At 33.8% G+C, this 22,989-nt stretch overlaps 2 protein-coding genes and 1 pseudogene across 3 annotated transcripts; all 3 read left to right on the plus strand.

Moving 5' to 3' along the window:
• Window positions 1-6,509: 6,509 nt before the first annotated feature.
• Window positions 6,510-8,706, plus strand: LOC131004138 (trimethyltridecatetraene synthase-like). The gene is made up of 3 exons (XM_057930748.1): window positions 6,510-7,607; window positions 7,854-8,102; window positions 8,229-8,706. Exons 1-3 carry the CDS (start codon window positions 6,711-6,713, stop codon window positions 8,610-8,612), a joined length of 1,530 nt encoding a protein of 509 aa, XP_057786731.1. The 5' UTR covers window positions 6,510-6,710; the 3' UTR covers window positions 8,613-8,706.
• Window positions 8,707-11,782: 3,076 nt separating this feature from the next.
• LOC131004139 (trimethyltridecatetraene synthase-like) lies at window positions 11,783-13,711 on the plus strand (annotated as a pseudogene).
• Window positions 13,712-19,147: 5,436 nt separating this feature from the next.
• Window positions 19,148-22,847, plus strand: LOC131004140 (multiple organellar RNA editing factor 7, mitochondrial). Of its 2 annotated transcripts, XR_009094916.1 has the most exons (5): window positions 19,148-19,539; window positions 21,214-21,311; window positions 21,420-21,485; window positions 22,153-22,430; window positions 22,529-22,847. XR_009094916.1 is itself a non-coding variant. In XM_057930749.1 (4 exons), exons 1-4 carry the CDS (start codon window positions 19,256-19,258, stop codon window positions 22,302-22,304), a joined length of 600 nt encoding a protein of 199 aa, XP_057786732.1. In that variant the 5' UTR covers window positions 19,148-19,255; the 3' UTR covers window positions 22,305-22,847. The 2 variants fall into 2 exon arrangements, 1 of the variants encoding a protein (XP_057786732.1); XM_057930749.1 differs by having other exon boundaries at window positions 22,153-22,847.
• The last annotated feature ends 142 nt before the right edge of the window (window positions 22,848-22,989 follow it).

The following is a 22,989-nucleotide window of genomic DNA, read 5'->3' on the forward strand; positions in this document are numbered from 1 at the left end:
AAAGCTCATAATCATCTTGAGTAAACTCTTAATTTATGAATCATAACTGCAATATCCCACAGATCAAGACCCTGCCCTTTCACCAGGAGAGTCCAAAACTGAGACCCCTTCCATGAACTCCTCACAAGCAGACAATAAATAAGCGCGTGCACCGTAGTGCCCCATCTGTCATGGCATGCACCACAGACCCCATCCGTCGGCACATGATGGTCCTTGAGATTGATGGCAGTAGGAATAAGATTCGACATCGCACGCCACAGAAAAACACGCACCTTAGGCGGGACTGAAATCTGCCAAACTAACTTGCTCCACATTTTCATATCCACCGAACTACTATTATTGTCCGAGTCATAATACTTAATTTCCGCAAGGTATGCCGACTTGACTGAGAAGTTTCCTTTATTTTCAAATCGCCAAAAAAGCTCATATTCTCTACCATGCTCGCCAATTGGAGTTCTAATTACCGAATCAATCTCAAAAGGCCAGAGCATTTCGCCCAGAGCGCGGGTATTCCACTCTCCAAAATCTGTGATGCAATAGTCGAGAGTGACAGGATTGTTTAAGTTATCCTCCTTACCTTTCACGGTACCATGCGCATTATCGTTAACCCACGGATTCTGAAAAAGCTTAATTTTCTTACCATCTCCCACCTTCCACCTCATACCTTTCCGGATTACTTCCCGACTCCAGACAAGAGACCTCCAAATATAGGAGGCGTTGGGGCCAATCGGGGCTGTCATGATGTCCCCCTGCTTGAAGTATCTCGCCCGGAAAACCTTCGCAACCAAGGAGTTGGGATTTTTCAAAATCCTCCATACCTGCTTAGCCATCAATGCCTTATTAAAACATTTTAGATTTCTGAATCCCATACCTCCTTCTTCTTTCGGTCTGCACAAAGCTTCCCACCGCCTCCAATGCAACCTCTTCTTGTTATCTTTGTCGCCCCACCAAAAACTCGCGCACAATCGGTGAATATCATCACAAATTGAATCAGGTAGGCGGAAGCATTGCATATCGTAGATTGGTACAGATTGAATCACCGCCTTAATCAAGACTTTTTTTCCACCGCCGAAGAATTCCTGTTGGTTCCAACATGATAACTTCTTTTGAATCTCTTCCAACATTTCAGATATCCAAATTGGAGCCCATCACTCGTCTTCACATTCAACACTCGCTGCACCTCATGGGCCTTTTGGTCATGTGTATTAAGGCTGAAAGATATGCTGGATTTATCCAAATTAACCCGCTGCCCTGATGCTTTTTCGTATGTCGTGATGATGTCTGTGATTGCCCGGGCTTCATTCTCAGAAGCTTAAAAAAAGATCAAGCAATCGTCAGAAAAAAACAGATGATAAATGTGCAGTTGTCTTGGGATAATTGAGACTCCGTGGATGCGTGACTGTCTTCCGTAGCTCTGGAAAATGGAAGAAAAACCCTGTGCACACAATACAAAAAGAAACAGCGAGAGCGGGTCTCCTTGTCGGAGACCCCTTTTCCCGGCCTAATCACCCCATAAACACAGCGGTTAAGCAAAAAATAATATGAAACCGATCTCATGCAACTCATGATCAGCCTGTAGAAAGTTTTCGGGAAGCCCATCTTATGCATAACCACCTCCAAGTAATCCCATTCAACTCGGTCATATGCTTTCCGCATGTCTAACTTCAGCGCAGCGAACCCCTTACCACCTTTCTTCCTCCCTCAGAGCCAATGTTGACACTCAAAATTTATGAGAACATTATCTGTAATCGATCTCCCTTTGATGACTGTACTTCGGGTTTGATTGATAACCCTACCCAGGACCAAACGCAATCGGTTCATAATAACTTTGGAGACAATTTTATATGTGGTATTACACATACTAATAGGCCGAAAGTCTCCAACATATTCCGGTTTGTCAATCTTTGGGATGAGGCCAAAAAGCGTGTGATTCCAATCGCCTATATCCCCTCCTTTATTGAGTACATCCAAAACCTCTCGTGTAAATTATAAAATCACCGAATAATAGTTTAATTAATTTGAAATATTTACAAGATGTAATTATTTTATAATTATAATTCAGCTAAAAGTATAATGCGTTACAAACCGTAGTTGTTGCAGGTCTCTAAATAACAAATGGCACAACCATATTTATGTTTTTCTATTTGAATTTTAATAATGAAATCTCCAAGAAAGTGCCAAGAAAAAATTGGCTATTTTTTATATATAAAGGCTAGTCAAGAGTCGTTGAGCCTTCACTCTCACAACTGTATTTGCGTTGACTAGAAAGCTTATGAAAATCATCATGTTATTCACGAAACTTTGCAGATTATTCTTGGTGGTTTTCTAATGGAATTTTATTATATCCATGCTATATAGAAAGTAAATTTTTAAAATTGATTCTATATATTTTTAAATTTGAAATCAATTTTAAAATTGAGTGATAAATTTGTAGGTATAATAAAATTGAAATTTTATTTATAGATTATATATATATATAATCTATAAATAAAATTTCAATTTTATTATACCTACAAATTTATCACTCAATTTTAAAATTGATTTCAAATTTAAAAATATATAGAATCAATTTTAAAAATTTACTTTCTATATAGCATGGATATAATAAAATTCCATCAGAAAACCTCTGTTAAAATGAGAACTAGGAACCTAATCTTAACCCTTTAAATTTTAGATCTAGTGATTATGATTTATTCACTTAAAAAACACGCCTATTTTCTAGTGATTAAGTTGATAGTGTCGTCCTTTTCTTTTCAATTAATTAGAAGGTTAGTTAAGTCTTTTATAATATTCTTATTTAATTAAAGAGCCATTAATAGTAGTGAATTTTATTTATTCATTGTTCCACGCCTATTTCAATGCACCAAATCAATCTATGCATTTGTAATTTCAGCTATGCAACATAATAAAATAACTATGCATTTACAAATATCTGGTGTGTACTATTAACATTATCTAATTAAACACGTCTAGTTGTTCCATGCCTATTTTAATTGTGTTGCATTCCATTTTATTTTGTTGCATAATTAATTATATCATTCATTATAATTATATGTAGATTTCATGTGCACAGTAAATTAAAATCATTGCGCATATGTGTGAATGCATATGCAGCTTCAGATACTAACTATGCAATTAAAATTGATACACTATGCATTTCAATTTTTTACTTGTGCAACACTGGACACTACATCAACTATGCAATTTCAGATACCAACTATGCATATGCAATCAAATTACAAATGAACAAATAAATTTCATTACTGTTAATGGCTCTTTTTATGTTGCATAGCTGAAATTACAAATGCATAGATTGATTTGGTGCATTGAAATAGGCGTGGAACAATGAACAAATAAATTTCATTACTGTTAATGGCTCTTTAATTAAATAAGAATATTATAAAAGACTTAACTAACCTTCTAATTAATTGAAAAGAAAAGGACGGCACTATCAACTTAATCACTAGAAAATAGGCGTGTTTTTTAAGTGAATAAATCCTAACCACTAGATCTAAAATTTAAAGGGTCATGATTATGTTCCTAGTTTTCATCTTAAGGGGGGTTTCTATATGGGAGAGGTTCAAATAAGAACCACTAAATAAAATTAGAACAGAGAACCATTTTAAGTCATTCGATCATCAAGATCTACGGTGGATGCATCATCTTGGTGGATGAATGCAGATCCTGGGTTCGAATCCTGAAGGGAGCAAAAAATTTATTATTTTCGGATGCATTAAATTTAATAGCGAATGCATTAATTTATATAGTAGATGCATTGATTTTAATGGTTCTTATGTTCTCACGATAAGTGTGGTTCTCACTATAACCGCACCCGTTTCTATATTAACCCCATCCTATATCTATATCTATATCTATATATATATATATATATATATATATATATATTATTTCTTTATTCTCTATCTTCTTATTTTTTTTGTTTTATTTTTTTTCCTAAAATTATGAAATTCGATTAATTATAAAATATGTAAAATGCATATCAAGGGTTCTAGGTTTTTCTTTCTTTTTAATAAAATCGCATTATATATATATATATATATATATATATATATATATATATTTATTTATTTAAAGATTAAAATTTTAAAAATAATCTCTCTCTCTCCTCTCTCATCTTTTTTTAATAAATATAATTTTCATTAATTTTTATTTTTATTTTTGAACTTATTTTTTTTTACCTTTTTATAATATCAATTTTGATTTTGTTAATTGATCTTTATTTTATTTTATTTTATTTCAATATTCAGCTCAAATATATTCAATAAAAATAATTTTTTATTATATTTATAAATATGATAATTGAGTTGATATCAAATTTATATCAATATAAACATATGAAAATATTTATGTGTGTGTTGCACGCAGGATGCAAATAGTTTTAATTAATAGTAATTCAATCACGCACGGCAGGATGCAAATGCTAATAACATAATTACATTAGACTAGTTGGTGACAATTGACATGACTCAATAATCAATTTAAGTGTGAAACATAATTAGGGCTAATTAAATAATATATATCCTAGAATAAATTATGAAAGCTTGCAGCTGGTATTTTCTTATAAATAATACGCATGTATTAAAAATTCTGACTCTTATATTAAAAGTAAAAATAAACCCTTCGATCCATTTCACAATTTTTGGTGTTCACCCGTACAATAAATTAAACACAAAATCTCCCGTACATTTGGGGATATCGTATACTCGGATTAACCCATACCCAAATTCTAACCCGTATACTAATTCAAACACGCATTCTGACCTAAATCGTGTAAATGACACTATTCAGTTGTACAAATGACACGGTTTATAATTGACACTATTCAATTATATAAATGATTTTGTAACATTTTAAAATTTTATAGTGTCATTTTCAATTTTATAGTCATGTTATTTAAAATATTATAGTGTCATTTACAATCTTATAGTATCAATTACAAGAAGTGTCATTTATATTTCTGAATAGTGTCTATTATACACAATTTCATTTATATGTAGTGTCATTTGTATAACATAATAATGTCAATTACAGACAATGTCATTTATATAACTGAATAGTGTCATTTACACGATTTGAGTCAGGATGCGGGTTAGGATCAAGATGCTGGTCAGGATCTGGGTACAGGTCAAAGCTAAGGTGGACCAATGAATGATGCACATATCCCACCATAGGGCACGTCCCCCATAATATTATATTATATATATATATATGTATATATATATATATATATATATATATATATGGGTGGGCTACCGTGAGAGCACATCTTAAAATAAGAAATAAGAGCAATTTTTAATATATGAATTTTATGTAGAACACGTATGAATTCGCTGTATAAATGTATGAATTGTGAAAAATAAATTTTTGCTACCTTTGAGATTCGAACTCAGGACCATAAATCCATCCAACAGGATTACGAATCAACCGTAGATCTTGATGATCTAAGGGCTGAAAATGATTATTATTTTATATCTTAAGAAATGCTCTTATTTTAGCCCTTCGTATATATAGGGGCGCGCTCCAGTGAGACCCCATATTTTTCGTGTAACATGAGGACAATGAATAAGACATATAATACTAATAAACAAGACGTATATCTAACGAACAAGATATATATATATATATATATATATATATATATATACTGATGAAAAACAAAATTTAAAAAATTGGTAATAAATAAGACATATATACTGATGAACAAGACAGTATATACTGATGAATAACAAAATTTAAAATATTTAGCTCCCTCAAGGATTCGAACCCTGCAAAAAAAAAAATTCTCCCTCCATGTATAATATCAACCATAGGATTGATAAAATAAACACACCAAATCGTGCCTCATGTTACACGAAAATAGGGGGTCTCATTGGAACGGTCTCTCTCTATATATATATATAGTATGTATATTCGTATATATATTTAATTAAAATATATAATATCTAAACAAATCATTAAACCCCCAATCCCCAATAAACTTGGATTATTACGTAATAATGTTTTAATGTATTTTATTTTTATTACTATTTTGTGTCCCACGATAAAAAAGAAAAAGAAAAAAAGAACAGGATTTGTCTTTGAGATGGATGAGTAAAGTATCTACATAAGTAACATAACTTAAGGTTGGCATATTAAATATATTAAATGACGCAGTTGTATGGTTATGTCATTTCAGCTAGTCACGATTATATTAATTTATCATTCTATTTAATTATAATTATATTAATTTATCAAAACTGACAATTATACGAAAAATAAAATACAACTCGAATTCTTTTAGTGTGCAAAGTTAGAATTGAACGAAGATTGGTGTATTTAAGCATAATGACCCATATATTTTATTGATATATTAATGTGTCTCTATTTCCTAAATTTATACTCTCGATCTCTAAGAACTAAAATATATAGTCAGAAAGATTCCCAACATGTTTCATGTTTAATTATTTCTTTTTAACTGAACGAGACTCACGAAACAAATCTCTTCCAAGTTTCAAAGAAAATACCCCCAAATTTTGTTGCAATATCGCCACAACAACTAATTCCAAGTCAACTAAAGCGCATTCACTACTTAAATGTCCCCTCAAATATAATTGCTTTCTCACTATCACTTATAATTATAAATAAACCACTCCTCTCAAACACAACTCTCATCGAAGTCACTTTCTCTCTCTTCCAAATTTCGCAAAAAAATGGAAAACCAAATTCTGCCAATTTCCTTGGTGCTCACAATCACCTTTCTCTCACTACACATCCTTAAAAAAATCCTCCAAAACAAAAAACTCAACCCGCCGCCCGGCCCGAAACCGTGGCCCGTGATAGGCAATCTCAACCTCATCGGCTCGCTCCCGCACCACTCCCTCCACTCCCTCTCCCAGAAATACGGCCCGATCATGCTCCTCAAATTCGGCTCGGCCCCGGTGGTGGTGGGCTCCTCCGTCGCCGCCGCTAAGATCTTCCTCAAAACCATGGACCTCACCTTCGCCTCTCGCCCCAAAACCTCCGCCGGAAAAATCACCACCTACAACTACTCCGACATCACGTGGTCCCCCTACGGCCCGTATTGGCGTCAGGCCCGAAAAATGTGCCTCATGGAGCTCTTCAGCGCGCGGCGGCTCGAGTCGTATGAATATATTCGGGCCGAGGAGATGAGCTCCCTTCTTAAAGAGCTCTTCGGGTTTTCGGGGCGGCCCTTTCTGCTCAAGGATTGTCTGTCGACGGTGAGCTTGAACGTGATCAGTAGAATGGTGTTGGGAAGGAGGTATTTGGACGGCGACGAGAACGCCGTGGTGTCGCCGGAGGAGTTCAAGAAGATGTTGGACGAGCTTTTCTTGCTGAATGGAGTTTTGAACATCGGGGATTTGATCCCATACATCAATTTCTTGGATCTGCAAGGGTATGTGAAGAGGATGAAGGTGGTGAGCAAGAAATTCGACCGGTTTCTGGAGCACGTGCTCGACGAGCACGAGGCGCGGCGGCGGACGACGGAGTACGTGAGCCGGGACATGGTGGATGTGCTCCTCGAGCTCGCCGAGGATCCCACCTTGGAGGTCAAGCTCGAGAGGCACGGGGTCAAAGCCTTTACTCAAGTACGAATTCATCTAACTCAAACTTTATCACTTTTCTTATGTTTATCTATAATGAGTTGGTTTTGGGTATAAGTGGGTGTACGGTACAACCGGGTTGCACCTGCACTCAGACTCGATTCGAACCCGCATTTTAATTCGAACCGTGTAAATAACACTATTTTGAGTGCGGATTAATCTGATTGTACGGTACATTCGGTTGTATCCAAATTTTCATGATCTATAAATTATTAATGACTTCTGGATTAGGATTTATTGGCGGGCGGGACGGAGAGCTCGGCCGTGACGGTGGAGTGGGCGATCTCGGAGCTGCTGAAGAAGCCCGAGATCTTCAAGAAGGCGACGGAGGAGCTGGACCGGGTTATCGGGCCGAGCCGGTGGGTGAAGGAGAAGGATATACCGAGTCTCCCTTATGTGGAGGCCATTGTGAAGGAGACCATGAGGCTACACCCGGTGGCGCCCATGTTAGTGCCCCGTCTTGCACGAGAAGACTGTAAGGTACAATTTGTTTATTAACGAATGTGACATATACAATTGTTATTTAGCTACGATGCTCGTGATTGGTGTTTGTAGTATTATTTATAGAAAAGCCAATTAATGAACGATTTATACATATATTTGTAGGTGGATGGGTATGACATCAAGAAGGGAACCCAAGTGCTTGTGAACACATGGACAATTCAAAGAGATCCATCCATATGGGAAAATCCCAATGAATTTAATCCAGATAGATTCATTGGAAAGAATATTGATGTGAAGGGACAAGATTTCGAGCTTTTGCCGTTCGGGTCGGGCCGAAGAATGTGCCCGGGCTACGCATTGGGCCTAAAGGTGATCCAATCGAGCTTAGCAAATCTATTGCATGGGTTCAATTGGAGATTGCCGGATAAAATGAAGCCTGCAGAGCTTAATATGGAAGAAATTTTTGGGCTTTCTACTCCTAGAAAATTCCCACTTGTTGCTGTAGCTGAGCCTAGACTTCCACTCAACCTCTATAATTCTATGTGAATTTTATGCCTCGGTTTGGTTTTGGCCTTATTGCAATGTAATAATGGTGTTGTTAGTGATGTGTTTTAATAAAATGAAGTATTTAAATTTTGAAGATGAAGTGTGCAAGCTAGTTTTTAAGGTGTCGTTTTCAGAGTTTTGTATGAGATAATTTAGTGGATTTGGATTGAGTGTAGAAATTTCAGACCTAATTCAGTCTGCTTAAATCTGCTTCACAATTGTGTTTTGGCCCAGGAACAAGATAAATCGTTTTGGCAAAATCTCAAGACCCAACTAGAATTTTCTTGGTTGTTGTATTATGTATTCATGTCAGAGGTGATATATAGGATTACATAATTTGTATACTACATAATGAATTTTTATTTGTATTTATAAAAAATATTAAGATGTCATCGATATATTATATACATTCATCATCTGTAGCAAACATAGTATAAATATTTAATATTTGGTTGTCAAATTGCAATATGCTACTCTCTTCGTCCACGCAAAATTTGTCACGCTCATTTATCGTAGTAGGATTTATTTATACAATTTATCATCTTATTAACTTTTAATTCTTCATTTAAAGTGAGACTCTTACTCAACTCACAAAACTACCAATCATTTTATCAAAATTCGTGCAATTTATAATATAATAATTTTTTTTATGGACCGAGAAAATTAATTGTTTTACTTCTTTATATGAAACAATCATTTAAGATATTTGAATCTAAGAGCATCCACAATAGAGAGCCAAGGTGGACTCTTAAATATGGTTCCCACCATTTAAGAGCCCACCCCTTGGCTCTCTAGTTCAATTATCCGCCGCATTAAAAAATGGCGGTGGCAATACGCGGTACATCTGAGCTCGGAGCGCAACGGATGCGTGCACCGCCGGTGCGGCAACGGGGGAGGGCGCGGAGCAGGGGGGCTTGATGCGGTTTTCGAGCCTCCATTGTTGATGCTCTAAAGCATCAAATAAGCGTTTAGTATATAAAGTTAAACAAATATATATATATATATATATATATATATATATATATATAGGGTGTGGACCGTGTGGTTATAGTGAGAACCACAATTATCGTGAGAACATAAGAACCAATAAAATTACTGCATCTGTTATACAAATTAATGCATCCGCTATTAAATTTAATGCATCTGAAAAAAATAATTTCTTTGCTCCCTTCAGGATTCGAACCCAGCGCCTGCATCCATCCACCAAGATGATGCATCCACCGTAGATCTTGATGATCGAATGGCTTAAAATGGTTCTCCATTCTTATTTTATTAGTGGTTCTTATTTGAACCTCTCCCTATATATATATATATATAGGGGGCGGTTATTCAATAAACCACCCTTATTTTAAGAATTACGAACCAGCAAAAATGCATGAATTTTATGTATAACACGCATGAATAAACTGTATAAAGGTATGAATTGCGAAAAATAATTTTTTGCTACCTTTGGGATTCGAACTCAGGACCATGAATTTATCCAACAAGATGATGAATCAACCGTAGATCTTGATGATCTAAGGGCTATAAATGATTCCTAATTTATATTTTAAGAAGCGTTCTTATTTTAGCCTTCCCCATATATATATATATATATATATATATATATATATATATATATATATATATATAGGGAGAGGTTCAGGAAAGAACCATAAATAAAAGAAGACCGGAGAACCATTTTCAACCATTCGATCATCAAGATCTACGGTGGATGCATCATCTTGTTGGATGAATGCAGATCCTGGGTTCGAATCCTGAAGGGAGCATTTTTTTTTATTTTTTTGAGTGCATTAATTTTAACAGCGGATGCATTAATTTTTACAGTGAATGCATTAGATTTGATGGTTCTCCCATTCTCACAAATAATGTAGTTCTCTCTAGAACCACACCATATATATATATATATATATATAGGGAATGGATCAATAAAGAATGCTAAATGTAGAAGGAAACAACGAAGGCTGAATAACTCAATACATTTACTGAATAAATCACGCGAGCGCATGAACGAAAAATGTACGTGTTTATTCAGTAAAATAACTATTCGTGCGGTTGCGTGATTTATTCGGTAAATTTATTGACTTATTCAGAACGAAATATAGTTACTTCTTCATAGATCCCAACCCTATATATATATATATATATATATATATATATATATATATATATATATATTAAAAGAGAGGTTCAATTTGAAGGGTAAAATTAAAATTAAAAGGTTAAATGCATCAAAATTAATGAACTTTAGTCAAAATTCATTTTTATACATCAACTTTGAGACTCTGTTCAATTTTAAAAGCACATGTGGCATTGACGTGTGGGCTTACTACCCTTTATTTTCCAACCTATCAATATTCTCGTGTGTTTTGGGGAGGGTAGTGACCCTACCCAATGTGCGACGAGTGTTTTTAAATTTTCGAAAATGAATTTGTTGTTAAAATTGAACAAGGTCTCAAAGTTGGTATATAAAAATAAATTTTTAAAAATTCGTGTTAAAAATAAATTTTGACTAAAGTTTATCAATTTAGATACATTTAACCCAATAAAAAATACATAACCCATTTTCAAATTAAAAAACGTTGACTAACACTTACTACAAACAAGGAAAAAAAAACTGCCGTCATGTTTATAAAAGCATTCACAGTGACTTACTCGTTCTCACTTACTCGAGTAAGCCAGAGATCGAGTAAGCCACCGCAGAATGTTGCTTACGCGAGTAATACTTGACTTTTCGAGTATGATTCAACGCCGGTTTTGAGAGGCGCGTGCCTACACGCGCTGCATTAAAAAAAGAAAAAAAAATTGAATATTCGAATGCAACGGCTCTTTAGCCAATTTGTTGCTAAAAAGTTACTTGAATTTATTTAAATTTTATTTATCACCCTTTATCTCAATTTATATATCAAAACCTAACGTTCTTCTTCTTCTCCTACTCTCCCTCTCTTCCCTCTTTTTTTTTTAAATAACGCTTGCGCTTAGTTTCAAATTCTGTGGTCTAACTAAAAAAGTTTCAAATTCTATTTAAATATCCTAACAACTACTATTCCAACTCAACCGATCTTCACTTGCATATTCTAATCATACGGTACACATTTCTTACATTCACAAATGCCTATAAATACAACCCAAATCTCACTAATATCCATCAATCTCTCTCTCTCTCTCTCCAAATTTAATTAGCAATGGAAAATCAAATCCTACCAATTTTCCTAGTGCTAATACTCTACCTTTTTCTCACTACACATCCTAAAAAGAATCCTCCAAAACAAAAAACTCAATCCTCCTCCCGGCCCGAAACCATGGCCCGTGATAGGCAATCTCAACCTCATCGGCCCGTTCCCGCACCACTCCCTCCACGAGCTCTCCCAGAAATACGGCCCGATCATGCTCCTCAAATTCGGCTCTGCTCCGGTGGTGGTGGGCTCCTCCGTCGCCGCCGCCAAGATCTTCCTCAAAACCATGGACCTCACCTTCGCCTCGCGCCCCAAAACCTCTGCCGGAAAAATCACCACCTACAACTACTCCGACATCACGTGGTCCCCCTACGGCCCGTATTGGCGTCAGGCCCGAAAAATGTGCCTGATGGAGCTCTTCAGCGCGCGGCGGCTCGAGTCGTATGAATACATTCGGGCCGAGGAGATGAGCTCGTTTCTTAAAGAGCTCTTCGGGCTTTCGGGCCGGCCGTTTATGGTGAAGGATTGTTTGTCGACGTTGAGCTTGAACGTGATCAGTAGAATGGTGCTGGGGAGGAGGTATTTGGACGGCGGCGACAGCGCCGTGGTGTCGCCGGAGGAGTTCAAGAAGATGTTGGACGAGCTTTTCCTGCTGAATGGAGTGTTGAACATCGGGGATTTGATCCCATACATCAATTTCTTGGATCTGCAAGGGTATGTGAAGAGGATGAAGGCGGTGAGCAAGAAATTCGACCGGTTTCTGGAGCACGTGCTCGACGAGCACGAGGCGCGGCGGCGGACGACGGATTACGCGAGCCGGGATATGGTGGATGTGCTGCTCGATCTGGCGGAGGATCCTTCTCTCGAGGTCAAGCTCCAGAGACACGGAGTCAAAGCATTTACTCAAGTAGGAAACTACGGCTCTCGTGGTTAAACATGTCGTTTTTGTTATATTTTTATTTGTAAATTATAGTATGATGTGCTTTAACAAAATAATATATAGGATTTATTAGCTGGTGGGACGGAGAGTTCTGCCGTGACGGTGGAGTGGGCGATCTCGGAAATGATGAAGAAACCCGAGATTTTTGACAAGGCAACGGAGGAGCTTGATAGAGTAATCGGACAGCATAGGTGGGTGAAGGAGGATGACATGCCTACTCTCCCTTATATACAGGCCATTGTCAAGGAGACCATGAGGCTACACCCCGTCGCGCCTATGTTAGCGCCCCGTATTGCACGACATGATTGTGAGGTACTTTTTTCGTCCCATAAAATTACTTGTTTATTTTTTTGGGGGAATATATCACTTTGATCAAATGGGGGAGTATTATTTATAATTATTCATTTTGTTGGATAGTAAATTATAAAGTTTTGGTTAAACAACATATATATATTTGTAGGTGGATGGGTATGACATCAAGAAGGGGACACAAGTGCTTGTGAATACATGGACAATTCAAAGAGATCCATCCATATGGGAAAATCCCAATGAATTTAATCCGGATAGGTTCATTGGAAAGAATATTGATGTGAAGGGGCAGGATTTCGAGCTGTTGCCGTTCGGGTCGGGTCGGAGAATGTGTCCGGGCTACGCGTTGGGCATGAAGGTCATCCAATCAAGCTTGTCGAATCTATTGCACGGCTTTAATTGGAAATTGCCTAATGAAATGAAGCCTCAAGAGTTGAATATGGAGGAGATCTTCGGCCTTTCAACTCCAAAGAAATTCCCACTTCTTGTTCTAGCACACCCAAGACTTCCACAAAACCTCTATAATTCTATGTGAATTTATGGCTCTGCTTTATTGCAATATTGTAATGTTGCCACTTCCTTTTTTCTTTTCCTATAATAAAGATGATTAATAATGGCTTTCCATTTATCTCATGTAGCTTTATTGCACTATTGTAATGGTTCTTACCCATTCAGTTGTGTTTATTTATCTGTTATTAATAGCTATGTATTTTCATTACAATGGAGTACTTAAATTTTGATGATAAAATGCTTCTAGGTAGTTTTTTTAAAGTGCGTTGCCGTTATTTTGCGTGAGATAATTGGATGAGTTTAGATTGAGGGTAGAATTTCAAATGTCAAATTCACTAGTATGCTTAATCTTCTTCACCTAATGCACATTTTTCTTTGCCAATTTTTAAAACGTAATGTCATCATTTTAATTTGTCATAGATTAACACCCCAAGTTTGACATATTGAGCATAATATTGATCGAGTAACAAAATATTGGAGCTGTGCAACAATTATTTTGACAACAGTAAGGCATGACACATCAACTTTTTAGTGACCCAAAAAAATGATGACTATTAATTTTACAACAAATTAAAAGATAATGGAACTATTGTAATGTTTCAAAGGTTGTGTTAAAATTACAAAATTGCTGAAAGTACATGCATTAATTAACAGTTAACACTTTTTATAAGTATATCTTCAAGTATTAGTAATTCAGCAATATACCCACACATATATTAAATATTTTATACGGTCGTAATATTTTGATGTTGCTTACATATATTGGTTGTTAGAACTTAGAACTTGGAACCATTGGTAGTATGTATGTAATTAGTAGTAAATATTGTTGCACGCAACGTTTACATTTTAAATTTCATTAATTGCCAAAAATAATACCCATCCTAATATTAGTAGTATGATATTTTAAAAGCATTGAAGAAAAACGATATATTTTTGTCAAAACTAGACCTCATCTCACGGTTCGATTCTGACCTATAACGTATCTGTACAGACTGTACTCTGTCATTTATATTTACTAGTACGCACTCCCGTGCGATGCACGGATCGCGATATGTTTTATTATTTTTAATTTTTTAAAATATATAAAAATGTCAAAATATTATCATTTATGAGTTAAATTAATTAATGATCAAATTTTTTTTTGTTAACTTAAATATTAGTATTTGATTTGAAATAGTGTACAACAATATTATCAATTCAATGAGTATAATTTTAAATTTACTAACAATCGTATAATAATAGTAATTAAATTTACAAATTATAAAGAGAATAATTCAAATAAATCTCATTTTAAGAAAATTACAATGAATAAATAAAGTTATATAATATTTTGCATTCAAGTTTTTATATATATATGACTAATTTTTCATCTATCTATATTAAAATTGTTATAAATTTCACTTTTTAAAATTAAAAGTTCTAAAATAAATCAATATAATCTTCTTCTCATTAATTGGATTTATTTTTTTAATATATGTAAATTCAAAATAATTATAATTAAACAATCATGATTTTTTTGAAAAAAATGACATGTACTTATTTTTTCCATCAAAAAATAAAAATAATCTTAAAAAAGTGTATAATCTTCAACATTAAAGGTAGATGACAGGAGAACAAAATAATATTAACATTATAAACGATCCTAACTTATTCGTTTTGAATTATTTGTTGTGTATATTTGTTTCTACTACTATTAAGTATGCAGAATTGTTTGTATTTAGAATTATATCAAATCTACCCTAAAAAAGTTTTATCAAATCTATAATCTATAAATTAATTTATCAAACATGCATATTTACAAATACTTTAGTCACATATTTTTAAAAAATATTTATGAATTGTCACTATTTTCTTAAAAATTTGTATATAACAAATATTAATAAATATGTCAATATGTGTTGGCCAGTGGATGAGTGGCAAACACACTGAAGAAACATATGGGGCAACAATAATTGTTGTTGCACTTAATTGACATTTTCCACAATTAAATTTTACGTGAAAAATATAAATTTTGTGTGTGGATAAAAGTATAAGTGGTGAACTAAAAAGGAACTAAAATGAAAGAACGTGGGATTGTAGCATATTTTTCGTAAATTCAAAAGAACGTGCATCTTCATTTTGTAGACGTTTTTTAAGATTTTTACCGGGAAAGAACCGGTCATAAAACTGTGCTTTTATATATAATATAGATAGATTTGTCGATTTGTTAATTTACTATTTTGATATATCAGTTTTACATATTTGAAAATTGTCATTAATATTTTTCCCATGGATTATAAATTAGTAAGATGCATGGTTTTGGTGGTTCCAAGTTGCCTGAGGCGTGCATGAGATTAATTATAGCAAAAACTTGCATGCAATTGTCCGCTGTGATGGGCGGCCAAAATTAATTATTATTAATTGATTATAATTAAAATTTTATTGTATTATTTATACCTATTAATATATATAAATTATACTTTCTCCGTTCCATTACAAATATCCCACTTTTTATAATGAGATGTCTCGTTACAAAATGTCTCATTCCTTTTTGGCAACATATTTTCTCGATCTAATATTTAAATAATTTTTCACAAACCCATTTTATCTACTAGTTACATATTTATTAATCTACGTGCCAAAAGTAATGGGACGGATAAAGTAATTTAATTAAATTAATTTAGTTATAGGGATGAGGCCCGACCACACTAAGACCGCGCGCCTCTTTAGACCAAATGTAGTAGCTACCTTTGGAACATAAGGACGACCGCCACATAAGATAATAGAAAAAAAGAAAAAGAAGAATGGATTAAGACGGTCACTATTAGAGCATCCACGACGCCATTCCATTAGCGCCGAACAGAACCGACACAGGAGAGGGAAGTCGTGCTGGAGCGCCTCCTCAACTTGTGTTGGGCACTTTTGCTAGTGCCAAGCACGGAGGGCGAAAGTGTTGGCCAAATCGTGTTCAACACGAGAGCACATAGCTCTTCTACTCTCGTATTCAACACAAGAGCAATTTAAAAAAAAACAATCAATTTTTTTCTAAAGTTGGACCGTTGGCCTTTTTTTTAATCGTTGGGGATGCAACAACTACTTCCATTTTTTTTTTTAATTTTCACATGCAACACAATTCTAACTTCACATCTCAATCCGTTCTCTCATTTTTTATTTCAAAATTTATTCTCTTAAATTTAGTTCAAGGCCAGAAAGCGGCAAAGCGAGATAAAGACAAGGGGAAGAAGGAGAAATCCTCAATGGAGAAGGCCCAATACTACAAAGCACTGAATGCGTAGCAGACGGCATCAAGGAATTTACCACCCAAACTGGTTCGATCGCCGAAGCAAAAGCCAAAGTTGCCGAGGCAAAAAAAAGAAAAAAGAAAAAAAAATGCGGTTGAAGCAAAAATCAAAGAAGCCGAGGTGAGAAGGGAGGAGCTCGATTTGAAAATTCTCAATGGACAATTCGGGAATGTCGGAGGCTCAATTGGCATGGCACCAAAACATGGTTCAAGAGGTGCTCAAGCGCAGAGGATACATATAGTGTAGATTTTTTTCATTATCGTAATTCTTTTAGTTATTTAAATTAATGTAATTTTTATTTTATTTTGATTTATGAAATGTTTTAATTTTTAATTTTAATGAAATATTGAATTTTAAAATCGAAGAGTAAAAATAAGATTAAATGGAAATAGTAATTATAGCGGCACTTATAGAGTTAATGTACTGGAGAGTGGAGACGCTAAGGTGGAAACCAACAATTAACGCATCTCCTTAACACCTCCCACTATGGATGCTCTTGTAGATAGTCTTATATATTAATGGTGAAATAAAATATGGATAAAATATTATTGAAGTTGTTTTCACACATACTTTCAACACTTCTAGAGTTGTACGAATGTATGACACATTCAGTATACATCGAAACATAAAATTAAAAATGAAAACATTATTATAGTAATATGAGAAACTTTAAATAGTAATATGTTACGATCTTTATAAGTACTGAATCGGTCACATTAATTTTTTAATTTTAATATGATCTTTTGTGAGAACACTGAGAAGTTTGCATACGAAGTGAAATTTTATTCAGTACGTATCTCAAGTTCTTGGATAGCGACTGCATTTTAAATTTCATTATTGGAAACAAAAATTCATGAATGAAACATAGAAAATTGTGGTACATGAGATCTAATTTGCATGTACATATATGCAAATAAAGCGTAACCTAATTTGTACATATATCTCATGTTTGAAGTCGCAAAAAATCACATGATATATATATAGGGTAGGGTTAATATAAAAACCTCTCTTAAGATGAAAACTAGGAACCAATTTAAAGCCATTGATTTAAATAAAATAGAGGGCTGAGATTAAACTACAGATGCACAATTTCGATTGCATAGATGCACAATTTCAATTACATAGATGCACAATTTCGATTTGCTTGAGTATTTTGCATTGTTGGTTTCAATTGCATATTTTTTAAGTGCACAGTAAAATATAATAGATGCACAGTTTCTTTTGTTGACTAAATCCTAACCATTAAATCTAATATTTGAAAGGTCAAGATTAGGTTCCTAGTTCTTATTTTAACAGAGGTTTTTATTAGAACCTCTTCCTATATATATATATATATATATATATATATATATATATATATATATATATATTCATGTATAAATAATTTTCAATATAGTTATCACACGAATTACAATTTATATAAAAAAAACTGAAAAATAGAAACAAGATATATTAATTTAAGTCAAATCAATATTTTCAACCAATAAAAATAACGAATCTGGACTCGACTAATAAGACGTTTCCTCTTCAAATATTAGATTAGAGGTTTGAGTTTCATTTCATTTCTAAATACTCCTTTCGTCCGTGATAGAACTTTCTAGGAGAGATTGACATAAATTTTAAGAAAAAAATTGTTGAGTGTATTGAGAGTGAAGAAAAAATTATTGAGTATATTAAGAGTGATGTAAAAATGATATAATTAGTTGAGAGCGGTGAAAAAGTGAAAAATAAGAGTAAAATATACTATTATAAGTGGTGTGATATAGTAATAAAATACTCCCTCCGTCTCACAAAAACATGAACAAAGAGCAATGCACGGACTTTAAGAAATGTTAGTTGAGAGTTAAAGTTAGTGGAAAATGGGTCCCACTTTAAAAGGTGTTGTGAGAGTAATGAATTAATTAAGGAAAAATAGTGGTGGACCATGATGTATTAAAATAGAAAGGTTCATGTTTTTGTGAGATACCCCAAAATGGAAAAACGTTCATATTTTTGTGAGACGGAGTGAGTAAATAAAAAGTTCTTTTATGGACGGAGGGAGTATTAAATTGGAGATTTGAGTCATAAAATGGAAAATAGTAACCATTATTGATCATTTTTCAAAATTAACCAAATAAAACCAATAAAAGGGTGATTCTATTCACAATCTCCATTTTATTTTTTATAGCCTTCTTATTTAAATATAGGCTAAAATTTAAAGTAAAATTTTAATTATTATTTTACATAGTGACTATAAAGAGTAAAATGGAGGTGATGAATAGAATTACCCCAATAAAATGTCACAAAATTTAAATGTGTACTTGTGAGCGGGCCAATTGAGGCCCATACATTATCACTTCTCGAAACCCAATCCAAACATCAAATCTTTTTTCTTTAGAATAATTAAAGCTCGAAATTGATAATCGCGTTCCGGCCAGCGTACAAACTATGCTGCGGAAAGTACTCCTCGCGCCGCCCTCAAATTTAACGGCAGCCGTTAACCTCTTAAGTTTCAGCCGTCGCTCCGACTCAGCTCTCCACTGCAGTATTAGGCGTTTCTCCTCCGATTCGCCGACGCAAACCCGAGTCACTGAGTTGCCTCGAGTCGACGCACTTGTAGACGGCTGCGACTACAAGCACTGGCTCGTGGTCATGCAACCACCTGATAACTACCCTCAAAGAGAAGAAATCATTCATCAGTACGTCGCCACTTTGGCCGTGGCTCTTGGGAGGTATAATTTCTCAATTTTTGTTACTATTATTTTCTGGTAAAAAAATAATCGTTATTGCTTTTTTTTGTTTTCATATAAATCTAGAAGTAGGTGTATAAATTGCCTATATGATTATTGGAATTATTTGAAGTTGGATTTAATTTGTCGCATATTAATTTCAAATATATACTACTATCATTTAAACCTCCATTATTTTCACACTATCAATTACTCCCTCCGTCCACCAAAAAAACTCCTACTTGCCCTTAAATATTTGTCCACGAAATAAACTCCTACTCTGCTTTTTGGACAATTACACCCTCCCTTGCTTTTAAAATTACTACACTTTTACCTATTGGGCCCACTTTACTCTACCATTACTTATGTAATTAGTCTCCCTTAAACTTATTATTATTATTATTATTATTATTATTATTATTATTATTATTATTATTATTATTATTATTATTATTATTATTGTTATTGTTATTGTTATTGTTATTGTTATTGTTATTATTATTATTATTGTTATTGTTATTATTCTTATTCTTGTTATTCTTATTCTTGTTATTATTATTATTATTATTATTATTATTATTATCATTATTATTATTATCATTATTATTATCCTTATTATTGTTATTGTTATGGTTATTGTTATTGTTATTATTATTATTATTATTATTATTATTGTTATTGTTATTGTTATTGTTATTGTTATTGTTATTGTTATTGTTATTATTATTATTATTATTATTATTGTTATTGTTATTATTATTATTATTATTATTATTATTATTGTTTTTGTTATTGTTATTATTCTTATTATTATTATTATTATTATTATTATTGTTGTTGTTGTTGTTGTTGTTGTTGTTGTTGTTATTATTATTATTGTTATTGTTATTATTGTTATTATCAAATAGTTAGTGAAAGATTAGTAAAAGTAATCACAATACATAAACACTACCCTTTTAGTCTTTTACACCACTTTTACATCACTTTTTTAAGCTTTCTTAGTCTCCGTGCCGAACCCCAACTGGGAGTTTTTTTGGTGGACGGAGGGAGTATATTTTAAGCTATCGAAAGTGTTTTTTCAAATTATGGACTATTGATTTTGTATCATTGTTTCATCTGTCCATATTTTCTAACTTACATGGCACAAAACATCGTCGTTTAGTTTTGTGCTTTACTAAATCAAAAAAATCCATGTTGGATTATACAAAAAGTAGGGTGTTTCTTTTTTTTCTTTTCTTTTCTTTTTTAAAAAAAAAAATTTCTAAGGCACAAAAGTATGTTGTTCTTTACCATGCAAATTAAAAAATAATAATTTTAGGTACATGGTAGTATTCGGTGAACCACGTCAATTTTTGGAGCTGAAAATGGATGGAGGGTAAAATTGATTATCCATGATTTGAAAAAGTATTTTCGTTAATTTAAAATATGATTGATAGTGCACAAATAGTTTGTGTTTTTGTGTTTAAAGTGATATTTACCTTTTTTCTGTATATTTTGAAGCTGGACTTGGTTTAGTGCAGCCACGGTTTAATCAAAGGGAAAAAAAGAAGTCATTCAGCTTATCAAACAATTCTACACTACTATTTTTCATTGTTTGTCTTAGATTTTTGTGAAATGAATTTGGTTCTGGTTTAATGTGTAGTTAAGGTGTTAAAAATGATGTAATATTAAGTGCAGTGAGAAGGCGGCAAAGGAATCTATATATTCGGTTTCTACAAAGTATTACTATGCATTCAGCTGCAAACTTGAAGAAAATGTGACTCACAAGATCACTTGTAAAATCTTGAACCACTGCATTTTTATTTTCTAAGTTTTGGTGTTTGTGTTGAAGAGAGCGTGGTTCTATTTTTTCGCGTAGTCTAATGACATCTTCTGCATCGTAGGCCTTCCCCGTGTGAAGTGGATTCTGCCGGATTCTTACTTGTGCGATGAAGAAGATGGCTATGGAGGTATTGTTATTTCGTGTGTTTGAACTATTTTCTTTTCTTTGCTTTCTGATTGAACTACATTCTTTGCAACTGAGATGAATAGATTTTCGAAAGTGAAAAGAAATTCTTAGCAAATTGTATATTGTTTGGGGTCACCTCTTGAAAATGTAGAAAATAAAGACGAACTTATGAGATGCAATGTTTCAAGAGTTTGTAAGTTGTCAAAGTGTTTGGATAAATGAGCTTATAAGCTCAATAGAGAAAATCCTAGTTGGAGAGAGAGATTGAAGAGTGATGAATTTGAAAGGTTATATGATGGAAATAACAATTTATAGTATAGTTATTTTTATAAAATAATTGTTGCTTATAAGATTATGAAAACTAAGTTGGAGTTGAAGAACTTATTTTTCGAGGAGCTTATTTTTATAACTTATTAGTTGTTTAAGTGCTTATTTTGTCAAACACTTTTCAAGAGCTTATAAGTTGTTTCATAATGTTGAGGTCATATGCTCATCTCGTGCCAATACGCCTAAGGCATTTTTACAGTCTAGTTTCTTCCTGATATGCTATCTGAATGTAACTTATAAGTTGTTTAAGAGCTTCTTGTGCATGATGTGTTGTGATCACGGCAACTTTGGCATCTCGCGCGAATGATTTTTAACCAAAATTAAGACCTGTCTCGCTTCAGGGGAGCCGTTTATTGATGGAAAGGTTGTTCCTTACGAAGAAAAATACCACACTGACTGGCTGCGTGATGCTCATGTGGGGGAAGATATGGATAGACCTCGCTCAAGGAAACCCCGAAGAAGAAGAAGAAGAACCAAAGGGAATGAAGAGTAAAGACTACTTACTAAATGAAATTCACTAAAGATTTTCCTTTGATCTATTTGAGAGTTATCCAAACTTGAGCGATGATCACGAGCCGTTGATTGGACTTGAAGTTTTGCAGACGCCGCCATCTCCATGGTAGGAAAATTTGTTTTCTTCTTGGTTCCGTTTGAGGTGATCAACAATGGACATAATCTTGCTTTGTCAGAAGTGTGCACTGACAATCTCCCCCTAAGGTACCTGCTACCGTTGTGTATGGGATGTTTTTAGAAGGCGTGCAGACGAGCTTCTCGCCTCGTTGATGACAGTGGGCTCGTGGTCTTTGCACTGTGGGCGCCAAAAATCAAGGTGTTTCAGCAGATTGCTTTTTCTTCTCGTCATATTCTTGCTGCTGAAGAAGATATGCAAGTACCTTCTTAGTTGTGACGAGGAGAAATCTGCAGCATACTTTTGTGTGTTTTTTATGACATTGGCTTGTGATTACTCAAATCTGCCAATCTAATGATTGGAATGGAAGCGTCTTATTAATTGAGCTATGCTTTATTTTCTTACCAAGCCGCTGAGTTCTTGATGTGGATTGCACATACAACTATCAAATTTTATTTGTTGTGAAGTATTAGTTGCTATAACATGTTCTAGTTGCTAAATTATGTTATCAATTGTCTAATTCTTGTTGTTTAGTACTCCCTCCGTCCCA

Source organism: Salvia miltiorrhiza, unplaced genomic scaffold (genome assembly GCF_028751815.1).
Source record: "Salvia miltiorrhiza cultivar Shanhuang (shh) unplaced genomic scaffold, IMPLAD_Smil_shh original_scaffold_326, whole genome shotgun sequence".
NCBI classification, from domain to species: domain Eukaryota; kingdom Viridiplantae; phylum Streptophyta; class Magnoliopsida; order Lamiales; family Lamiaceae; genus Salvia; species Salvia miltiorrhiza.